We start from the raw sequence: 16444 nt of genomic DNA, 5'->3' as shown, positions 1-16444 counted from the left end.
ATAAAATACAAATTTTGCCTCTGAAATATATTGAAGTATAGTAGCCTAATTCAAGTAAAAGTATATCTAAATGTACTTTCCACCACTGTGTCATTTTCCTGGGGCCCGCGTTGGTCCTCTTCAAAGGGCCGCTTCTGGATCAACGGACCCTATCTTGTGATACCTTACCCGGAAGTGGGTGGTAGAGTCACCGTCACCCAACTGGTCACACCACCGTCGACATAGCCTGCTGGGATGAAGCTCGCCACCGTGGAACTAAAGAGATTGTTACAAATCTGAGATCACTGAACTCACAACCTCGGCGACAACTCGTCGAAACGACCAGTTACCAATAAACAGTGTTCAGAAGAAGGGAGCAAAATGATGGAAGAAATAGATAGATTTCAAGTGCCGAGTGCCGTGCAGGAGGCGGAGATGCAGGCTGAGATGCAGCCGCTGGTAAGTTATATTTGTAGACAGTTGTTGGAGACAATCAATCAATGCATGGGTCTTGTATTCTAATTCAATGTCACTGTTATTGCCCGATGTTTAGGGCATGAGGCCTTCTATTCATAATGTTGTGCTTTGGGATCCCGACAGGTCCATCACCTGCCATGCGTAAATAGGCTGTTGTACCGTTTGGCATTTTTTATCAAGTTTTTTTTCGACTCCATTAAAATGTAAAAAATGCCAGTGTAACGTGTCAGAGGATGATTGATTTGCTCATAGACAGACGTTTTTGTTTCACTGTGTAATGCAAGCAGCGTCCGGTCTGCTGCGTAGTCAGCATCCGTCATGTCTGGCGAAAACAAGCATCCCATCCCATCGCTGCTGCTACATCATCAGCATCCATGCAGCAAGTTGTTTCGGCTAAACGCCGCGTGTGACGCCTTGGCGAGGTTTTACTGAGCGGTCTTTAATCGCACATATGTGCGTCCATGGAACGTTAAAGCGCTATATTTTCATTCATAATCAGTGTAAATGATTTGGCGGTGCGCTCCGCGGGCCGTAGCGGGGCCCTGGGTTACTGCAGCCTGCAGTGCGGCCTCTTCTGCCCACGGCCGGGGCCGCTAGCCAGGCTACAACCCGAAGTAGTCTGACCTGAAGTCTCCATGCGTCCCCGTACCTCAGTTCATTCCCGTGCGTGCAGTATCCCCTCATTGACAGTCTTGTTTATCCTTATCTTTGCCCTGTGGATATAAGATGTGACTGTTCAGGAATGTTTCCCAAACTTGGATTCAGGGACTTGTGACTAATTTCACTATTTTGCATTCACTTTAAATAAGTTCAAATGAGATAGTGTATATTTTTGAATCGCCGTTTTAATCTCCACCTTATCAGTTGGAGGTAGCTATGACAAAACCTATGTTGCCTACAACAGTTAACAGTATCTATTTCTTGAGAAGTACATGTATGTAGGACTTAATAGATTTGAAACAAGCTGTCTACATATCTTAGATAGAGAGACTCTTGCTTGTGTTTTATCTATTCATGAACTGTTTTATTCACATTGTCTGTGCATAGTAGGGTGCATTATGCATTACAAAAATACATGAATTATTCATCAATGCATCAGTAATGCACATTTCTGCTCATCTTTCTGTCCATGCCAATGTCTCGTTTGTCTCCAGGACCCGGCCTCTTCCACAGCCTCAGAGGCGGACTCTGACACCAGAGAGGGGGAACCTGTCACTATCAACTACAAGCCCTCACCCCTGCAGATGAAAATTGGTGAGTAAGAGCTCCAGTATTTGTATAGGCTTGATGTCTGCCTGTGGGAATAACCATATCCTGTAATCAACTGTATATCCTGGAACGCATAACCTACTGTTATGTGCAGATGTGGCATCATCTCAAGACAATAAAGAGACACTAATAAATACAATAAATCTTCTCATTTTATAACATGGAGCTAGCAACGGTTTGGCTTTCAGGTTCGCCAGAAAAGTAACTTTAACAATGACTAGATTAGCACTGTTTTATAATCCATTAATAATAAAAAATGTTTCAGCTCTCATTCATTTTATTGTTTGGCCTTTGAATTTTTTGACAAAAAAATATTATCTAGTCTGGCCTGATTTATGTTTGAGAATTTGAGTCTCTCTGCTGCCACAGTTCTTAAAGGCTCTTTTCAGCACCTTGGACAGAGTCCAGTGGTGAGCAGTAGGCAGTAGTGCCTCTTTTGTTTTACTTCTACAGTAATACTTTCTCAGATAAAGCCTTGAAGAAACAATCATGACGTGTAAACACCGCCGTAAAATATCCGGTCTATGAAATACAAAGTCACTTTGCCTTTGAGACCTCGAGAAGGAAGATCCTCTAATACACATTTTATGGACTTTTAAAACTATTCTGGATTAAAAGTGTAATGCCATTAACTGGTGGCACATTATGAATTAGATAGGACATGTTATAGTGTCACTGATGTATTCAGAGTAGACTAATAGCATTAGTTTAGTTCTTTGTCATCTGCTCATGTGACAAGGATCAAAAAAGGGAGAAAAGGGGAGTCAGTTGTTTCTGAATGTATTGTTTCATGCTTTGTGAATTTTGTGTTGTATTTCATAAATTAAACAACCCCCTCAGCCATAACAGCAGTGATCGTTACTTCCTGGTCAGCTGATCACTGAAGAAAATCCCTCCGGTGAACAGAAACCGATCTGCCATGATGTCACGTCTTGTACTGTGCCGTGAAGCCTATAGTGCGTCATCATGTTCAGGAAGAAGAGATTTCACAGTCAAGAAGAATTCAAGGCAATTGCCTTTCATGATAATCTGACTTCCTGATGAGTGTGTGTTTAAATCATACAGATTTCTTCTTGTACCTTTTTTTAAAGTAAATTTCACAACCTGATCAGACTTCCAGAGTCATTTAATGCCGAGATTGAGATTGATGCCTGTGCTTGTTTGTTTTTTTCTTGTGCAGAGAAACAGAGAGAGCTGGCTAGGAAGGGATCATTGAAGAACGGCAACACTGTAGGTAGTCCAGTCAACCAGCAGCCCAAGAAGAACAACAACGTCATGGCCAGAACACGGTAAGAAGTGAGCGCTGTGATTTTGTGGAGAAAATTAGATGGTAGCCGGTGTCTTTCTTTGCTAATACAGTCATTAAAATGTCTTTTGTTTCAGCGATAAACTCAACTTCAGTCCTTATTCTGGTGTAGTATTGCACTGTTTTGTTTTTCTACCAACAGCTGACCACATACAAGTTAATTTACTAAAATAAGGTAAAAATGAAGTTGTTGTCCAAATACTGTAGAAAATGTCATGATGTATTTTGCCACAACACAATACAATTTCAAATTAAAGTCTATTTTGATTCCAGCATTTGTTTCACATGCAAACATTATCACAAATGAATTGCCCACTGATTCTGTTCGGTTTACATCAGAGTGTGTACTGTTTGTGCAAGATCAGAAACATGTTCTCCTGGGCTGGACCAGATAGATTTTATTCTCATGTCCATTATCTCTGTCTGTCAGTGGGGTTGGCAAGAGCGTAGTTCTATTGATTTAGGGTTTGTAAGATGTCAGAGTTACAAATTAGACCTCTGTCATGCTTCTGTTGTTACTGTAGTAACAGCCATAACTGTAGTTTGATTGTGATGTCGCCTCCGGGCCCGCCTTCCATTTCTTTCACCATCTTTGTCAATCTTACTCGGTTCTTCCTGTTAGTGAATTCATTTGACCTCTTCTGCTCTTTCCTGTCGTATTCTGTTTCAGCCTATTTCTGCTCCTCCGATCATTTACCACCCCCCCCCTCCTCTCCCTCACTCTCGCTCTTTTTCTCTGTTCCCTCCCTGCAGGTTGGTAGTGCCCAATAAAGGCTATTCCTCTTTAGACCAGAGCCCAGATGAGAAGCCCTTGGTGGCCCTAGACACAGACAGGTAAACACACACACACATGCACAAACACACACATTAATACAGTTATTGTCACATTAACACCGTAAACACAGACATTCTAAGCTAATTTCTGTCGTTTGTTTGTTTCAGTGATGACGATTTTGACATGTCTAGATACTCATCGTCGGGATACTCCTCTGCTGAGGTGAGACATGTGATACAGCAAATATCTGGTTCTATACCTCACAGTCACTCTCCAATTCACTCCCTACACTGCTTTCTTCCTTCTATTTCCCATGTTGGTCAAGAGGCCAAGAGCCAGGCCTTTATAAGCCAGACTCAAAGCAAAACCCATTTATATCCAGCCTGCTCTTCCATGTTCATTCTGTAGGCATGTCGCTTGCCACAAGCGCATCATTATATTGCGGTGTCTCCTGCACATAAATGTGCAGGAGACACAAAGCGGGAAACAAATGAAATGTCATCTATGGGTGTCTGCTCCTGAAAATCCTGTTTTCAACACTAGTGCCAATTAAAGTGCAAAACACAGACGCATCATATTTATTGTCCGTGAATCGTCGTTCCCACTCTGTCCATACATGTTCTGTCTCTGACACGTTCAGGCTTGTGGGTATATTGTATGTTATATGAAAACGCCCAGAGGTGTTCAGATTGTAAGTCCACCATGTTGTCTGAAATAATAAGCTAATATTCAGTAAATGTACAAACCCAATTCAGCCATTGTCTCCTCTTTCTTCGTATTGGCTAACAACAGCAAGTTCTGAGCAAGCAGTACACCGTGGCTGCAGTATGATTGTACTGTAGCTAACAAAGTAAGGAATTGTGGTTGCTGTTTAGGCAGTATAGTAGGCCTCAGTGTAGTAGTACTGAAGATTGCTCTTACTTTTTGAAGGTCTTGTTTTTGTCTCCGCATTGGCCGCATTTTTACTTGGTCTGTCTCGGTCTCACACAAAGAAAAATAGATGCCTGTGCATTGTCTGATTTATGTGTTAGCATCATTACTGTAGTTGCTCGTAGACAACAGGAACATCTCACACATAAAAATGCAGTGCGTGACTCGCTCTGGTCTGGTCTTGGTCTTGAATTGGTCATGGCCTGCTTTGGTCTTGACTTGGTCTCGAACCCTCAAAGTTTTAGTGTTGTCTTGGTCTCGATACACTGGTCTTGGTCATGACTATGTCTTGGTTTAGGTGGTCTTGAATACAACACTGGTCCTACAGTATACAGGTAGTAGACTAGACCGTTAATACATAAAGATGTAAATGCTGGGATCTTGATTAAAGACATTGCTTCAGTTTTGCATGCAAACAATGGCATTATTTTACTGAATAAAAAATGCCAGCAGGACAGTAGTAGTCATCACATTCATGACAAAGCTCCAAGTGATGATCATTACAGCCATCTGTGAAAGTGCCCTAATTTAGTTTGCCATGGTTACCACTGTACATTTTACCCAGCCGAGTTCACAAGCTCAAACAAACTTGAGATTTGTAAATTGTGTATTGTCACAATCTGATAAAGCCAGAGGAAGAAGTGTTTTGTTGGCGCAAAACCCCTTTAAAATGTTGAAATGTCATTTATACACCTCTGGTTTTTATGGATCATGCAAACAAGATATAACTGATCCATTAGTTGGGTATGAATGGTTAGATAGTTCTGATGGGCAGGTGGCACCTTGCCTAACATTTACTTGACAGGCGTGGGAGCAGACAATCAGAATAGAGACATTTCATTTAAAAATTGTATTTGAAAATAATCAAATCTGAACACAAACTGAGCCCAAAGCTTCATCCAACAAAATGTCTGGACCAGTCACATTAGAATCTGGCAGAATAAATCTACACACCAGATAGAGCAGCTAATGATGGACTGATTCACATACTGATATCCTACTTTCGTTTAAAATCAGTTGTTGTGGGAGTAACAGGGCGTGGCTCACGAGGAAAGTGCGCTCTGTGACCCGGTGCTGGTCCGCGTCCCTGTGGTTGGGAAACGTTGTTCAAACCCATCAACCTCCTCTGTCTGTCTTCCCCTCTTCAGCAAATCAATCAGGATCTGAACATACAGCTGCTGAAAGATGGTTACCGTCTAGACGAGATCCCGGACGACGAGGACCTGGATCTGATCCCGCCCAAATCAGTCAACCCCACCTGCATGTGCTGCCAGGCGACCTCCTCCACCACCTGTCAAATACAGTAACCCCACCCCTCTGACCTTCTTCCCCTTTCCACACAATATAACCCCCGATCTTCATCTGCTGTGAGTTTACTTTGCCGCCACAGTGAAGCATTGGTAGAGTATTGTAATGACAGTTAAGTGCTATGATGATAATGGCAATGCGAAATAATCAAATTAACATTTAGAGTATTTGGTTTAAAATCTAGGACGAGGGACACGTTTAAAAATATTAAATATGTATTTAGAATATGAGTAAAAGTGGTGGTTTCCTCCTATGGTAGGACGTGCACTTGTGTTTGAGAGCCCTTCTTCTGATGAACGTGATGTAACACGCTGATATTAGAGGACATGAAACAGAAGGTCAATTGATGCCATAAAGTGAACTCCATTTCCCTGAAGAATAACAACCATCATAACTGCTGACTCAACTGTTCTGCTTACCTTACTGAATTCTGGGTTGCATTTTTCTAGGTTTTTTTATTTGTTCATTTTTATTTAAATGCTTACTTTTTTAGGCTTGAGGGATACGTATGATTGTGTGTGTGTTGACGTGGGGATATTTTAGAAGTGTGGACTGCGGTCTTGGTATCCCTGAATAGAGAATATCTAGTACCGTATTCAATGTACTGTACAGGGTTGTTACGTTGCACAGGCCAGGTTGTTGCATTCATTCACACCACCCTCAGTACTTTTGCATTCTCTCCAATACCGAGTTTAGTAATGAATGTGTGAACATGAATGGCTGCGGAACAAATTGCATGAGAGCACTGGACTGAATAATAGAAAGGAAAATAATAACAAATTGGCTAGTTGCACACTTGATTTTTGCCCTATTTATATTGTGCAATCTCCTGCTACTGTTGCACTACAAGTGGCGCTGTTGTGGACTTATATTGTTTTGAATTTGCACATTTTTTTATTTTTATTTGGTCCCATATCTGTTTACTCTTTCCTGCATAGCAATGCCAGTGTCTTATCTGATATGAACTGTGTCAAAAAGGGAAGGTTATATATTGTTGCAACAACCCTCTAACACATGACGCTCACACGATTGATATATTATCAAGGCCAAATAGACGGTGGGGGCCTCTAGATTGATTTTTCAGCACACTCTGCTGTGATCGCCCCCTAAATCTTTTCTTGATCAGTGGACACTCCTTCCTTCTCATTTTTGTTGTGACGCCACAAATCATCAAGCAAGCACACGTTTCAGGCAGTAGAAAGATTTACCCTTTCTCATCTTTCACACACACACACACACACACACACACACACACACGTATATGCATATGCATGCATACAGATGCCAACATAAAGAGTGAGATACCATCTTGTAATCTCTTTTGACTAATGGGTTGGAAATAGTTTTGTTATTGTAACATCGAGGATCATTGACTTGGAGCACTAATATCGTTCATGTACGACTGATCCCTCCCTTAAACCAGCTGACAATTTGCAATTAGATTATGCCTTAAGTACAGAGAAATTTGAAATATGTGTATTTATTGCCATCTTGATCATTTAGTTTACTTGAAGAGCATTTGCGGAATATGAAGTTATTCTTTTTTTTTTTTTTGACGTAGACACGGGTGATACTTGTCTTTCTTTGGGTTTCCTTTTTTAAATGAATTTCTTGTAATGTAAACACTTCCATTACAGTATTTAACAATGTTATTAAGTGCGGTGTATGAAAACAATAAATAAACACGAAGCTAATGGAGCACTCCTGGTTCTAACTTAGCAGGTTGATATACCTTTTTTGCAGTATTTCATCAGCATTAAAGAAGAGCACCTATTTATGAACAAACGGTGTGAAGTATACAGTGTGGGATGAGAGACGGAAATAATGAGGAAATGTTTAGAAAGAAAAACTATTTTCATGATAAATCTTTTGAACAGTAATCATTACTCAGCTATGTCTATTGCGATAACGTGGGGTCTGTATTGACAGTTCCTGATTACAGTGCAGTAGCATCATGAGGGCTCAACCTGAGAAGCACCAACATCTCATCACAGTTGTCATACTGCCAGAAAAGAAATACAGCATTTCGCTTCATAAATATATGTAGTTTGTGTTCTACAAGCTTAATCTATTTGGACGTTTTAATGCATCATGTGGCAAGTATAAAAAGAAAATGAATGACATCACCAATGTTTATAGCTCCTATAGTGGATGTATAAGACCTCGCATACTATTATTAATATTCTAAAAGATCAACAGTCAAATAAAAAATACATTGTATTCAACAAATACATAAAAACATGCTACATGGAATTAATTGATTCACCATCAAACTAATCAACAGAGCCTGCCTCAAAATGCGAGGACATAAAATTAAATGTTTTTTTGACTATTTGTGAGAAATGTTGTGCTTCCATATTACCACTAGGGGGTGTAGCATGAACTGAAATCACCATGCATCACATTATTCCCTGATAAAATGCAGTCCAGATACAGAGTAAACAAAAGTAAGTTTCAATGTACAGCAACTGGCACTGTTGGCATAAAAATCATTGATATCCAAAAGAATCTGTCGATGTTCAATTCAGGTAGTATCTCCAAAGGTTGGAAATGTAGAAATTCCTGTCAGCTGCAAAACCCTTCAAAAGGCACAACACTCTACAAACTGTAACTAAACATGAGTCGTCATGGTCTTAACATCGAAAAGTATTTCCAATGCAAGTAAAAGTTATCTTGTTATCCTGTTACCCTGTTTTGTTTACCCCTGCACTATTGACATAGCTCAAGACTGAAAAACAAACTGGGGGAAAATGCAATGAACTGCAATTTGCTTATGGTCAATTATTTGCAACTACATCATGATGCGACGCCATTTCAACACAAGAAACAACTGTACAAACTATACCTACAAGCTCACAGTATACCTCATTTACGAAGTCCATCTCCATAATATAACTTTGTCTTATAACTCTCCAATAACTACAGTATATCATCCATCTGAAAGTTAATCTGTTTACACGATAACATTGCTGTACTGTACATTTGCTTCGTCCTGGAGTGGCGAGTAACTGTTCATAGTATGTATACGTGAAATACTATTTACTAAAAGACTATTCCCAAAACATCTTAACCCACTAGGAATATCTAAGTCATGATTTGTTTTATTGTTGTTTCTTCACCTGCAAATGAACGCGTGAAGTGTGAATGAAAACGATATATGTACACAAATGCCTCCAGGATTTCGGATTCTTCCCGTGGGAAAAAAAGCACACAACACAAAGTTAAATAATCACAAATTGGTAAGCAACTACAACCTGTGTGTCAGATGAAGTCAACCCTGAATAAATTCCAATCACGTAGTTCTAGGTTGATTACATTCAGGTTCAAGTGTGGTTCTGTTTGCTGTTGCACATTGTTACATGCACAGAAAACCTGATTAATTAGTGGTCTGGCTGGTTGAGTTGATGAAGACGCAGACACCATATGTATCACGGGTGTGTCTATGTTTATGTATATCCTGTATGTATAGTGGTGTGAGTCAGTGTGTCTCACACCCCAACAGGGCTTTGGTTTCCAGAGTCACATCAGGACAGGGACACAGAGTAGCGACATCTTTTGGCCACACTGGAGCCCTGAAGCATGCTGGGATGGAAGCCTGCGTGTCGCCGGGCATGTTTAGTCAGATGGTCGCTCCTGATGAAGCACTTGTCACACATCGGACAGTTGAAACGCTTCTCGCCGGTGTGTGTGCGGTAGTGACGCGTCAGCTCGTCTGATCTGGAGAACTTCTTGCCACATGCTGACCAGGTACACTCGAAGGGGCGCTCACCTGGGGAAACACACCCACACACACACACATGAATTGTGGATTACCACTTTTAACTGCATATATTTTCAACTCTAAGCCCTGTGGTTTGCTGATTTTGGCTTTTGTCTCTCATTGTTTGGGGACCCATAAACCCCCATTGCTGTGTGTAAAAAAAATAAAAAAAAAAGAATTGCAAAATACATTATATTTACAAATGTTTAAAGCAGGTTCTCTAAGAACCAAAAGTGACGTAATGCTTTTTTTGCCCTGAAAATCTGTATGAAACATTTTCTGAATCATCTAATTTCAAAAGTTCCACATACCTACCACATTTCATACAGCTAGGTGAAACCCAATGTTGGGGCTACCCAATAGGGGGCGCTATCGAGCCAATTTTGGACACCACAGTCAGACTGCAATTTCCGCAAATTCTGGCTTGCATGCCAAATTTCAAAAGTTTTCCAGTATCCCAAGCACCTACTTTTTTTGCGACGAAACACACGATAATAATAATAATAATAATAATAATAATAATACAGATTATAATAACAATGGGTCCTCCGCTCCGACTACGTCGGTGCTCGTGCCCTAATGATGTGTCATGGTAAGAGCCTCGTGAATAAAGAAATCAAGATTGTTGCCTCCTCCTCCTCCTCCTCCTCCTCCTCCTCCTCCGACGACATGTGCTCCGTTGAACCACATGTCTACCCTTGTTTACAACCCCACAACACGGGAGTGGAGGAGGATGACGTATGAGGAAATGCTGGCGCATGGAGGGTGATCATCGGACAAGAACATGCGGAGGCAACAGTGTCGCAGTGACCTGCATGCGAATCAAAATCCAGCTATTGACAAACATTATGCGCCACTATTACAATAAGTGTGACGCCCCAAACCATATGTAAATAACGCGATTCATAGAATACACATTTGAGGCATTATTTTTGAAAACATAATCATTGTGTACCAGGAGGATTTATCACACTTCAACAATCTACCATGCATCCCAAATATAGGCGGCAGCACGTGATGTTCCCAGATCGCATTCGTGTGTGACATCCAGCCTCTTACCACCCCCGTTCAGCCCGTTATGGGCCGTTCAGTCGTCATCTCCAGCGGTGGCAAATTCATGGGACCACCATGGGACCATGGGACCATGGGTTATTCATTTGCAGGAACATGTGGTGTCTCACTTACATATGTATGTCACATTACACCGCATATACTGCGGGCTCAGTCTATAACATAAGACACCATTCGTTGATAAATTATATAATTATATTTTATCTTAGTAAATTGTTCACAGACTGTTCTGTAACTTTTATTTTCCTGCAAACCTGAAGTGCTAGAAATTGCATCACAGATTGAACAGTGATGTCAAAGTTGCGTCTAGAAAACAATTCACGGCAGACGTGACGCAGCGCGGTTTCGCTGTCGTCAACAGAATCGAGCCCATAATTGTCAGCCTCCAGTAGAGCCTCCACTTACCAGTATGGACCCTTAAGTGGGCTTTGAGGTGGGACGACTTGCCGTACACCTTCCCACAGCCAGTAAAATGACAGCAGTGTCTCTTCTCACAAAACTCCTGTCTCGCCACCGCCTTCTTGCTCCGGGACGGTTTGGGTACACCAGCAGCGCTAGACCGGCAGCTTCCCCGCTCCACCTTCTCCAGCGCACCCGCGTCGCTGCCTCCGAGACATATGCTGTCTCCAGGGCTGACAGCGTTTGGGTTGCATTTGTTTAACTCCAATAAAATCATTGCCACCATCATTAAAGTCCTGTTCTCTTGGTTCTCTTTCAACATGTCCTCTGCGCGCCCCGGTGGTCGGCTGAGGTCACAGTCTGCAGAGAGATCAACCTCTGACATCACTATACAGCAGGTCCGGGTGGAGAAAAGGAACAATGTAGGCTAGATACTATAGAGGCTATTCAAAAACAATCGGACAATGTGGATGCCATGGAGTAATCCGCAGCCATCCAAGGGTAAATGTGGTTCAGCATCCACACGTGTCGTCTTCAAAGTGACTATTCCGCAAAGGCTGCGTTTTATTGTGGAGGTTGCAGGGCGGATAAATAAACACACCTCCAGCAAAGATATCCGTTTGAATTTCTTCCTCTCTCCTTCTCCATCTAGATCCTTTTTTTTTTCTAAAAGCCAGATCAATAAAACACACTGAGACTGAGCTCCAGTGCCTGCGTATATTCCGTCCTTCTGTGTGCTCCGATACATGCGTCAAGTTGTCCTATTATACTGTGGGCTGCAATTCTCTCAACTCCAAGAAACAATTTCGCGGAATCCCACGGTGTCATCACAATGCGGCGCTGCGATTGGCTGAGAGGAAACATGACTCGCGTGAAGGAGTTGTCCATTCACTGGAGTGAGTGATGAAACACTGGATCAATCACAGGCTGGGATTGCTGAAAAGAGGGCAGGACCGGACTGAAGTTGCGTTCAGGTACTGCAGGTTTCCAATACAAGTCATATGGAAGACGCTTTGGGGAGGCACATGAATGCAACATTGCAACGAGGTAGCTGAGTTCAAACTTCCTCAATGCACACCCCCAGAGAGCATGCTATTGCGAAACTCCTGAGTTTGTATACAAGTACGCCACTGTCATATTTGTAAAGCTACTTGCTGGGGGAACAATGGAGTCACATTCATTTTGATGCAACAATATAACGTGGATTTGCTCGAAATGGACATGCATTGTATGCAAGAAAACGAGAAAAAAGACGCAGACTTTCAGATCGGTCAACGTGTGAAGCCACGATTTCCATTTTTCAGGAGGATAAATTAGATGCACGGCAAACATCATACCACGGGCTGCACCGACTTTTGGAAGTAGCTAATTGTTGCTTTGTATTTGGAGACTGCAGTTCGATGTTTGGTTGTTTCTAAGGAAGCCAGTGGTGGTTGGTGGTGTCGGATGCCCCGCCTCCTAAAGCTGCAACGCTAATTGCTCTGCCGTGAACAATCAGTGAAGGTCAAGCAGTTTAGATACGAGGCAAACATGAATGCAGCTGTTACACCAGTCGGTCTATTTGTAAGAAATTGTGTAAGATTATCTGTGGTCCACAAATTCATAGTGATAATTAGTCGTGACAAGTCTTACTTGTTTCTAGCACTTGTATGAATCCTTATGTATAATATGGCCCTCATAACATTCCCAGGTATATTGTTCGGTTACCATAATCCAACCAGAGATCAGGATATAAATGTGTGTAATAAAGAGAGATGTTTTTTGTTTTCTTGGATGCAATGCGAACCCAGCCACTGTGGCCCATGATGTTATGGACAGGTCTCACTTTGTCTCCCAGTTACACAACCATGGTCTGATCCTAAATTAGTGCAGTCCTCACCTGCCCCTCGAAGCTTTACACTTGAACTATTCAATGCCATGAACTCACTTGACTCTGTGCACATAGTCCGTTTATGCTGGCAGTGTGTAATATAGTTTTTTGTCTTTCTTGCAAGAGATAAGAGAAACAGATGTGAGAAAATGTTATGACGGAAAGCGATGTAAGACATTTCAATGTAACATTTGATAAACTGTAACCTGGTAACAGTCAGCTGGTATTGTAATTAATGCATTCCCTTCATTTCTCTCATAGAGACACTGTCAATTTGTTTTTGTGTATAGTTGCCCAAGTCAAACTGTCAATTTAAAGAGTTCATTTAAACATTTTATGAGCACTTTTTTGCATAATGTGCAGACATGTGTAGTGTAGATACCTGCATAACACACTATAACACTTCCATCCTCATTGTATTGGTTCTTTGTTAAATATTATGTTTAATATCAACAGCCATAGACAAGCATGAATGTAACAACAGATAACTATATAATGACATATATTATGAGTACTAACAGTAATCTATTCCACATGAAAGGTTATCAGGTTTTATAAGCAGAGTAGATGATGTACTGGTTGAAAACGTGGTCACGGCTTGCCATAATGCCCTTGTAACTACTCTGTGTCTGCGTCACAGTATGCACTTTGCTCTGTTCCTCAGCACATCTAGTCTGTGTACATACATCCATACATACGATGTATACTCTGCAAGAGAGTAATGTACAAAGTCCAGTCGATAGTGTAACACGACTCAGCTTCAAAAGAAAAAAAAGAGTGCATCCAGTGCAGTGGGTGGTCCATTAATGAGTAAAGTTCCGAGAAAATCACACTGAGCCTTGGGCTTGCTGGCATTGAGAAACGATGCCTCTGGACAGTTGTTCCCTGGCATAATCTGCTATTTGTAAACAGGCTATCCCCTGGGGCTGTTTACATCAGAATGGAGTAACTCAGACTCAGTCATGACACTGAGGTGTTTTCCTGCACTGCTCTCCTGGTATGCCTGGGCCCCTGTGCTTCTCTCAAAGATAAATCAAGATGTTTGTTCATGTTGCCTCGATACTGTTTAGTAACATTTCACAACAGTGCCACACCTCTTAAATTGCAAAAATAGGCTTCAGCTGAGGTTACATCTTGTCTGTAATGCAGCAGTGACTCATTGCTTAAAAACCAGTTTATCGTGAATACTTAATTCGTATGTCCAATGATCGCACGGTATGAGAAACAACACGTGCAGAAGGAAACGTCCAAGAAGACTGCAAGAGTAACAACACAAAGTCCTTTTTTGAGCACAACAGACGCTATATAAGGCCAAACACTGCAGGGAGGTGTTGCCCTCTCCCCAGATCGCCCCGCAATGGAACTCCGACTCCACTTTGCTCGATTCATTGGCAGAACATCCACATTTCCAGGAAAAAAAAACCTGTTGAAAAAAGCAACTTGGCCGGACACGTTTAGCGTGCAGCCGCCCTCCAGCTCCTCCTACAGTGGAGCTGTAAACAATTCCATGGAAGAGGGGGTGCCTGTGCGGCTGCTGCTTCCCTTCTCACAACAGTGTTCAGTTAGAGTTCAAGAGTGCACGGCGTTTGTGGGTCATGCTGATATGTTGACGTGATATGGTGATCGTGTCAAAGCTGAAGTTGTTGTTGTTTTTTGTCTTTGCATGCGTGTGCTGTAACAGAGAGAAGGGCCGTGTGCTGTAACAGAGAGAAGGAGGGGGCGTGCGCATTGTCGAAGAACAGAACGTTCCCTTCCACATGCGGAGTATGAAATGAGTCCGACGCACCACCATTGACCTGCGCCATTATATTTATATCTCCACCTTCTTTGTATGGCACTGCCCCCACGAGCTCACAGGCCAGACTGGAAAGCCTAGTTCCATCCTCTGTCAGGGGTCTGTTGATATGTATCATGTTTTTTTTAAACTTCTCACGTTTCTGTAAAACTATTTTCGGGACTCAGAAGTAGCCCGTGATTTGTCCCCGAGCTGTTCGGTTGTAACAGCCGTAAACAGCGCAGACCATAAGCATTATTGCTGCACTAATAAACCTGTATTCAGTTACCTGCCCTCCATCTGGGAAGCACGCCGATGTGTGACATCACCTGCAAAGAACCTAGTCTATGGTAAGGCTATAAATTGGACAAAATTACGTAAAAAAGAAAGAAAGAGGGTATAGTCACGTGACCGAAAACATACAGGAAGCGATCCACAAATGTGCAAAAGTAATTTCACATGTAGCGAATTTTACCTGTAAACCACTGAACATTTTTGTGCATAATTTAAATATGTATTTACAGAGTAAATTATGCATATTTTCAAATCGCTCTGTATTTGTATCTATATAACTTTACACAAATGAAAAAATACACCTTTGTGGATATTTAAATATTTGTTGATCATACTACATATTTGTGGATTTTTTTTCTCTGCTACAAATATTACAGTCCAATTAGAAATAATATATTTTTCTATTTGTTTAAGGCTGTTCTGACCTGACATTGTTGAGATTGAGATCTTTGCTGTTTGGCCCACTCCACTGAACATTTAAGTCAAAACCTTTCAAATTTAATTTTTTACATGTGTATAAACAATCACTTCCAAACGATATATAAAAAAGTGACAATTCTTTTGATAAAATGTTATACATAAATTATACAAATTGCACATTTTACAACACATCACATTAAGAGTTTCTTCCTCATGGGACTTATTCAAAGCAGTGGTTGTGACTCATGGCAGGGGGACAAGTTTTAAACTACAATTACTGGTTTGCGGATATATGCCTCAGCCAACCACTCATGTTGGCGTTTACAGCCATGTCTGTCTAAAATGTCATCACTTCATGGTTTTATCCTTTTAGACATCTGAGATAAATTATCATAATTAGCAAATCAATTTCTGAGTCATTGCCATGAACACGTTTTGTCAGGTCACAGTGAACTTTGATCACCACATTCTGATTAGTTCATCCTTGAGTCCAGATAGACATATTTGCCAAATTTGAAGAAAGTTTGTCCAGACCGGACGACAACACAAAAAACACAAAGCCTCGGGCCACAGCTGGTGCCGCCGCGGAGGCATAACAATGACAGACCACATGTCCTGCTTGTCTTTTGGTCAACACTGTAACCTGCTAAAACTGACATGACTGCACTAGACATCTAACCTACACATGATAAGCATCAGTCTTGTTGTCATCTGAGTGGTTACAGATCATGGTGGAGTAAAAACAGGCAAGACACGGAGTACCAATCTATTTCATTTTTTATTTAACAATGCATGCCAGACATGATCCTATT

The 16444-nt window shown here is 41.4% G+C and overlaps 2 protein-coding genes across 2 annotated transcripts; one reads left to right on the top strand and one right to left on the bottom strand.

Moving 5' to 3' along the window:
* The first annotated feature begins 255 nt into the window (after window positions 1-255).
* fam219ab (family with sequence similarity 219 member Ab) lies at window positions 256-6822 on the top strand. The gene is made up of 6 exons (XM_079269719.1): window positions 256-438; window positions 1611-1710; window positions 2906-3014; window positions 3785-3865; window positions 3974-4028; window positions 5885-6822. Exons 1-6 carry the CDS (start codon window positions 361-363, stop codon window positions 6041-6043), a joined length of 582 nt encoding a protein of 193 aa, XP_079125845.1. The 5' UTR covers window positions 256-360; the 3' UTR covers window positions 6044-6822.
* A 1472-nt stretch (window positions 6823-8294) lies between these two features.
* Window positions 8295-11659, bottom strand: klf9 (Kruppel like factor 9; the record flags this gene model as incomplete). Its single annotated transcript, XM_079270573.1, has 2 exons — window positions 8295-9813; window positions 11281-11659. 2 exons carry the CDS (start codon window positions 11657-11659, stop codon window positions 9569-9571), a joined length of 624 nt encoding a protein of 207 aa, XP_079126699.1. The 3' UTR covers window positions 8295-9568.
* Between the last annotated feature and the right edge of the window lie 4785 nt (window positions 11660-16444).

The sequence above is a fragment of the Melanostigma gelatinosum genome (assembly GCF_949748355.1).
Source record: "Melanostigma gelatinosum genome assembly, chromosome: 6".
NCBI lineage: Eukaryota > Metazoa > Chordata > Actinopteri > Perciformes > Zoarcidae > Melanostigma > Melanostigma gelatinosum.
The sequence above is the reverse complement of the archived record's forward strand: the minus strand, read 5'-3'. Positions and strand labels throughout refer to the sequence as shown.

Excerpts from the sequence above, each read along its gene's own strand:
- fam219ab (XM_079269719.1), top strand. The coding sequence starts at position 361 with ATGATGGAAGAAATAGATAGATTTCAAGTGCCGAGTGCCGTGCAGGAG. Across the intron at positions 439-1,610 it reads AGGCTGAGATGCAGCCGCTG|GACCCGGCCTCTTCCACAGC; the intron begins GTAAGTTATATT and ends GTTTGTCTCCAG. Across the intron at positions 4,029-5,884 it reads CGGGATACTCCTCTGCTGAG|CAAATCAATCAGGATCTGAA; the intron begins GTGAGACATGTG and ends TCCCCTCTTCAG.